Consider the following 7,467-nt stretch of genomic DNA (forward strand, 5'->3'; position numbering starts at 1 on the left):
CGACCAATAAATTAATTAAAATATTAATAAATAATATAAGCGGTATTCCGGCCATTATAACATAATATAAATAATAGTACAGGCGGTATACCGACCATTATAACAGGGTATATATGATACAATAAATGTTACCGAATTGTAGAACGATCGTGCTGATAACGTGTTATGAAAAGAACTATGATTTTATAGTATCGCAGTAATTTAAATAAGGGCAAAATTTATACCCGTAGGAGAAGATAACACAGATATAGAGAGAGTGTTTCTTATTAAAGGGAAGAGAAGAGTTTTAGTGTGTTTACAAACGAACGCAAACGTTCGTATATATAGAAGGAAATTTACTGTGCAAATAGTGCAGCGGGCCCCACATCTTTTATAATTTCAAATATTACGGCTCCTTCTGTTTTCGTTGACTTTCGTAACACAAAGAAAATTATTAACTTTATATATAACTGAACTTAATGCAACAGTACTTCTCAAAGAAAAAAAAAGTTGTTAACTGCATATAGTGAACTTGAGATATTTATCACTACATAGCTGGGGTTACTTAAAAGCCTTATCAGACAGAGATCACATTAATTAAAAACCAACACCAGCTTTCGACAAAAAATACAGGAAAGCCATTAAATTTTTGAGATTTACAATTTCACCCCATGTTCGTAGACCAAACCCGTCAGCTTTATCATAGTACTACAGTTGTTATGATTTCTGAAGATTCTAGCCGTACTCTATTGACCCATCATGCCTTTCATCATCTTTTTATTCATATATATATACCCACGCAAATAAACACAGAAGAAGAAGAACTATCAAAAAAATCAAAATTAAAAAGATTAATAATTACGAACTTTAAAAATAATAATGGTCTAAGGTCACGTGAGTTTCGTGCATTACTAGTCTCTTCTTTAATCTCTCTTCATCTTTCTCGCGCCTAAAAGCTTCTCTCTCTTTAATGGCGTTTTAATTAAAAACTGGATCTTTCTCCCTAAAGGCAGCTCCTTTCCTTTCCTTCTTCTTCTCTCATGGCGTTTCTCAGAGCTTTCTCGTTCCTGTTTCTGCTCTTCATCTCCGTTTCCTCTGCCGCAACCTCAGAAAGGAGCTCACTTTTGTCCTTCAAAGCCTCCCTCGAGAACCCATCAGCTCTCTCTTCATGGAACCGCTCGTCTCCCTCCCCCTGCAGCTGGGTCGGCGTCACTTGCCGTTTCGGGAAAGTGAACTCTCTCTCTCTCCCTTCAATGTCTCTAAAAGGAAACCTACCTCCTTCCCTCTTCTCCTCCCTCCCTTTCCTCACCGACCTCGACCTCTCCGACAACTCCCTCTCCGGCCTCATCCCTCCTCAGCTAGGCCGCCTGAAACACCTCCAAACCCTCTCCCTCTCCGGAAACTCCCTCACCGGCCCCCTCCCGAGTCGACTCGTCGGGAGCTTGCCTCGCCTCCTCTACCTCGACCTGAGCGACAACCGCCTCTCCGGCCCTCTCCCTCCCTCCTTCCTCCTCAGCTTCCCGTCTCTCTCCTCCCTCGACTTCTCCAACAACTCTCTCTCCGGCCTTATCCCTCCGGAGATCGGGAAGTTGAGCAACCTCTCCGACCTCTACATGGGAGAGAACAAACTCTCCGGCCTCATCCCGCCGCAGATCGGTGACCTCTCCTCCCTCAAGAACTTCATCGCTCCGTCTTGCCTCTTCAAAGGACCGTTGCCAAACGAAATCTCGAACCTCAAGAGTTTAGCAAAGCTCGACCTTTCTTACAACCCACTCAACTGTCCCATCCCCAAATCAATCGGAGAGTTACATAACCTCACAATGCTGAACCTCGTCTCAACCGAGCTCAACGGTTTGATCCCTAGGGAGATTGGTGAGTGTAAGTCTCTCAAAACGTTGATGCTTTCCTTCAACGACCTCTCTGGGGGTTTGCCTTTGGAGCTATCAGAGATTCCTTTGCTGTCGTTCTCCGCTGAGAAGAATCGCCTCTCTGGTCGGTTGCCTTCTTGGATCGGTGAATGGAAAGAAATCGAGTCGCTTCTGCTTTCTAGCAACCGGTTCTCAGGAGAGATCCCTCATGAGATTCAGTTTTGTCCAGTGCTGAAGCATCTTAGTTTAGCTAACAACTTGTTAACCGGTTTGATTCCTAGAGAGCTTTGTGGTTCAGGCGCGTTGGAGGATATTGACCTCTCTGTGAACTTCCTCTCTGGAGGGATCCATGAGGTATTCGTTGGATGTACTAATCTTCAACAGCTGGCTCTTACCAACAACGAGATCAACGGTTCTATACCTGAGTATCTTTCTAACCTGATGGCGCTTGACTTGGACTCAAACAACTTCACTGGAGAGATCCCTGTGAGTCTCTGGAACTCGACGAACTTAATGGAGTTTTCAGCTTCTTACAACCGTCTAGGAGGGTATCTACCTCCAGAGATAGGCAATGCAGTGTCCTTAAAGAGGCTTGTGCTCAGTGATAACCAGCTCAGAGGTGTGATCCCAAGAGAGGTTGGGAAGCTGACTTCTTTATCGTTCTTAAACCTGAATTCAAATGAGCTTCGAGGAGAGATACCAACCGAGCTCGGAGACTGTACTTCTCTGACTACATTGGACCTCGGCAAAAACAATCTCCAAGGAGAGATTCCAGTAAAGATCACTGCTCTTGCTCAGCTTCAGTGTCTTGTCCTCTCTGACAACAACCTCTCCGGCTCCATTCCTTCGAAGCCTTCCGCTTACTTCCACCAGACGGAGATGCCTGATCTGAGCTTTCTCCAGCACCGTGGGATATTCGATCTCTCCCACAACGGACTCACCGGTCCTATACCTGAAGAGCTTGGCGGCTGTGTAGTAGTAGTTGAGATTTTACTAAGCAACAATCGCCTCTCTGGAGAGATCCCATCTTCGCTCTCACGTCTAACCAACTTGACAAATCTTGATCTCTCTGGAAACAGCCTCACCGGGTCCATTCCTCAAGAGTTAGGCCACTCTCCTAAGCTCCAGGGACTCAACTTGGCGAGTAATCACCTCAATGGGCCTATACCGAAGAGTTTCGGCCTTTTGGGTAGCTTGGTGAAGCTGAACTTGAGCAAGAACAAGCTTGATGGTTCTCTTCCCGCTTCTCTTGGGAACTTGAAAGAGCTGACGCACATGGACTTGAGCTTTAACAAGCTAAGCGGCGAGCTTCCTTCAGAACTCTCTAAAATGCTCAACTTAGTGGGAATCTATATTCAGCAGAACAGGTTCTCAGGGTCTGTAGAAACACTCTTCTGCAGCTCACTGGCGTGGAAGGTTGAGACAGTGAACTTCAGCGTTAACTTGTTAACAGGAAGCTTGCCGAGATCGTTGGGGAACTTGTCGTACTTGACAAACTTGGATCTGCACCAGAATCACTTCACAGGAGAGATACCTTCAGAGCTTGGGAGTCTCATGCAGTTAGAGCTCCTTGACTTGTCTGAGAACAACATCTCCGGAGATATACCAACGCAGATATGTGGATTGGCTAGTCTACGGTTCTTGAATTTGGCTAAGAACAGGTTACAAGGAGAAGTACCGAGCGAAAGTGTTTGTAATGATCCTTCCAAGGCAATGTTCTCTGGAAACAAAGCGTTGTGCGGGAGAGTGATTGGTTTGGATTGCAAGAGTGATGAGACGACTTTGCTAAGTGCTTGGGGACTCTCAGGGATTGTGATAGGGAGCATGATCATTGTCCTTGCAGCTGTCTTCTCTCTGCGGAGATATGTTACGAGAAGGAGAGTGAACGATCCAGAGGAAAGCTTCGTCGATGATCAGAACCTCTACTTCTTGAGCGGAAGCAGATCGAGAGAGCCGCTAAGCATCAACGTGGCTATGTTCGAGCAGCCGCTTCTCAAGGTGAGCTTAGCAGACATCGTGGAAGGAACCGACCGTTTCTGCAAGAAGAACATCATAGGAGACGGCGGGTTCGGGACGGTTTACAAAGCGTGTTTGCACGGAGGGAAGACAGTAGCGGTTAAGAAGCTGAGCGATGCCAAGACTCAGGGGAACAGAGAGTTCATGGCGGAGATGGAGACTCTAGGGAAAGTGAAGCATCCGAACCTGGTCTCTTTGATTGGTTACTGTTCCTTCAGCGAAGAGAAGCTTCTTGTGTACGAGTACATGGTGAACGGGAGCTTGGACCATTGGTTGAGGAACCAGACAGGGATCCTGGACGTGCTGGACTGGTCCAAACGGTTGAAGATAGCTGTGGGAGCTGCGAGGGGGTTAGCTTTCTTGCACCACGGTTTCATCCCTCACATCATCCACAGAGACATCAAGGCGAGCAACATTCTTCTAGACAGCGAGTTCGAGCCCAAGGTTGCGGATTTCGGGTTGGCGAGGCTGATCAGCGCGTGTGAGACTCACGTGAGTACCATCATCGCGGGCACGTTCGGGTACATTCCGCCTGAGTATGGTCAGAGCGCACGAGCGACGACCAAGGGAGATGTGTACAGCTTTGGGGTGATTTTGCTTGAGCTGGTGACGGGGAAAGAGCCAACGGGTCCTGACTTTAAAGAGAGCGAAGGAGGGAACTTGGTTGGTTGGGTTGTTCAGAAGATCAACAGAGGGAGAGCTGTGGATGTTTTGGACCCTCTGGTTGTGACAGCGGGTTTCAAACAGTCTATGCTACGTGTGCTTCAGATCGCTGTGCATTGTATTGCTGCGACGCCTGCTAGTCGTCCGAGTATGTTAGATGTCCTGAAGTCTCTCAAGGAGATATAGTTAGACTTATGTTGTATAAGTAACTACATCATGTGTGATGATGATGATGATGCTAATGTTAACCTTGTTAAGTTTATAAAATCATCCAACTGACAGAAATACCCCTGTGTTGAAAATGAAAACTACTGTCTGATGTCAAGTCAATATCACGAAACACAGTTTGGTCAGTAAATAAACAAAAACAGAGGAGAGATCTTTTAACCCAAACTTGTAACTTTGTAATTAAAGTCACACTTATTTTATTATCTAGCTGCGATGAGTACAGAGTACACATACAAGTTTACAGACTTGCTAAAACTCAAATACGCCAAAATGGATTCAGATTACTCATTCTCTCTCTAGTGTAGATCTTCACCGTTGTCGTTTCAGTCGGCTGGGTTTACGTGTTATATGGGCCAGACCCACTTAATGTGAGACATCACGGGTCTTTAAATCCAGGCCATAGCTATAACAAAATCAAAGTGTAATAAATACTTAAGATTTAATTGTTTCTTGCTAGATGAATAAAATTACGGGACTATAGTATAGGAGAACGCATGGAGTTATGTACGATGTGAATAACTCAATGCATTAAAAGCATTATTGTAAACACTGTTTAATGATTATTATATCATTCGTTAACACTTTAACTATGTCGGTTAGCTGTTTCCAAATTGATTTCTCTCCATATTTATAGTCTTTCAACTTCCACGGTTAAGTTGAATAGTAGTGGTAAATATTCGTCGCGTTGTATACATGCATGCGTATGATTTTCACCGTATTTGATGTGTCATGTGATATGACCCATATCATAAGGCGTGCAAGGAAAATTTTGGTACTATGCTTACTTGTGTAGAAAATTACAAACTTTGGCATGTGACCAACGGAAGAATATAGTACGCATTGCTACTTATGTTTGCAAGATACCTACCATATGAATAGACTAGTCTTGAGTATTTTGAAAAATTAAAATATTCATAACTCATTATGTACATTAATACATGAATAAATGTTCAAAACTCTATTTATATCTGAAATATAATGACAACTATTAATTAGATACCATGGAGTGATTGGTAGTTGCTGTAAGTAAATGCTGTCTACAGTCCTATTTATTTTTAAAACACCAAATTCAGAGCAATCAAACTTTAAATTTTTTTTTGAAACCACAGCTCTTGAAATAACCTACAGCTGTACAAGTGCTCTGCAGAGCCAAATATCCAAAGCAATTTTTTAGTGTTTTTCATAAAATTCTACAGCAATAAAATCTAAAGCCACAACAAAAATTTTAAAACTACAGCCAACCAATCAGACCCATAGCTCTAGTAATCTTTGATTTAAAGTAGCATCACAAGACAGCCTAGCCTAAGTATCATTAATACACCACAAAATCGTCTGTTAGTGCTGGTTGATAGCTTGATGCTATAACTGGGACCACCGGTTTGGAATTTATAGTTCCACCCCAAAAAAAAAAGAATTTGTACGAGGACCGGTTAGGTTAGGTTGGGTTTGATGTTAGTTTAATACCTATCGATTGATCCAACGGCTTGGGGTCAAAAAGGGGCATAGAGATTAAAGAGCAGAGGACCGGAGCAGTCGAAGGTTTTGTTTTACTTAGCTTTTCTCCCTTATTGAATTGGGTAAATTAATAGAATTGAGTATAATTTAAATCGATACCTAAATCTAGTGTTATTGGATTGGGTATTTGGTAAATAGAATTTAAATCCATTGAAAACTCCTCTTATTCAATATTGTTTAGATTTAGTTATAATTCAGTTATGCTGAATTTTAATGGAATTCAATGTATCTTTTTAACTAAAACAAATCTTACATTCTTTTATCAATATTTTGAAGAAAACGAGACTTGGATATCTTTTCCATCAAAGTACTTGCATACTTAAATTCCAATACTTATTCTAATTACCCAATTCAATAATACCCCCGAAATCGTATTTCACCTGATTTTATTTTATTTGTTTTTTTTGAGCAAAGATTTTATTTTATTTGTTATATTGCAGATAATCATGATTCTTAAAAAGTTTTAGTTTTTTTTTAATTATTAATTAAGATAAAATCAGCTGGACCGGCCCGTTGTGGCCCAGTAATAAGTTGACAAAAACATTAAGATAAGATTTTTCTTTTTTTTACCGGTGAAATCGTATTTTACTTGATTTTTATTTATTTGTTATATATTGCAGATAATCATGATTCTTAAATAATGTAGGTTGTCGTAATCACATTTATAACAAACATAACCAATAATTTTATCAGAGATAGATTCTGTAAGAAACCTGGCAGAGAAGCTCGTGAACTGAAGAGAAGAAAAGAGGTGGCATTGAGTAGGTGATTCTTTCCGATCGAGTTGCGATCATCTTTTTTTATATTTCTAGCAAGATGCCAGAACGTGCTAAAGCTTTGGTAAGAAAATTAAATTAATCCTTTTTTATATATATATATAAATCATTGGTATTGTGTTTCTCTGAGCTACAAGGGAAAGAATATGCACGTAGTGAAGCGCGATGGATGGGTGGAAACTCTTCACTTGGATAAGATTACTGCGCGACTTAAGAAACTTAGCTATGGGCGTAGCAGCTACCGCTGTGACATTCTCCTGGTAGCTCGTGAAGTTTATGCCCGTGTCTATGACGGGATCACCACGAGTCAAGTTGACGAGTTGGCTGCTGAGACTGCTGCTTTCATGGCTTGTAACCATCCTGATTATGCCTCCGTAAGTATATATATATATATATATATATATATATATATATATATATAT

The 7,467-nt window shown here is 41.7% G+C and overlaps 1 protein-coding gene across 1 annotated transcript; it reads left to right on the forward strand.

Annotated features, from left to right (window-relative positions):
• The first annotated feature begins 881 nt into the window (after positions 1-881).
• Positions 882-4,806, forward strand: LOC106313227 (leucine-rich repeat receptor protein kinase EMS1). The gene has a single exon (XM_013750984.1). It carries the CDS (start codon positions 1,020-1,022, stop codon positions 4,710-4,712), a length of 3,693 nt encoding a protein of 1,230 aa, XP_013606438.1. The 5' UTR covers positions 882-1,019; the 3' UTR covers positions 4,713-4,806.
• Positions 4,807-7,467: the final 2,661 nt, after the last annotated feature.

The sequence above is a fragment of the Brassica oleracea genome, chromosome C9 (genome assembly GCF_000695525.1).
Source record: "Brassica oleracea var. oleracea cultivar TO1000 chromosome C9, BOL, whole genome shotgun sequence".
Classification (NCBI taxonomy): Eukaryota; Viridiplantae; Streptophyta; class Magnoliopsida; order Brassicales; family Brassicaceae; genus Brassica; species Brassica oleracea.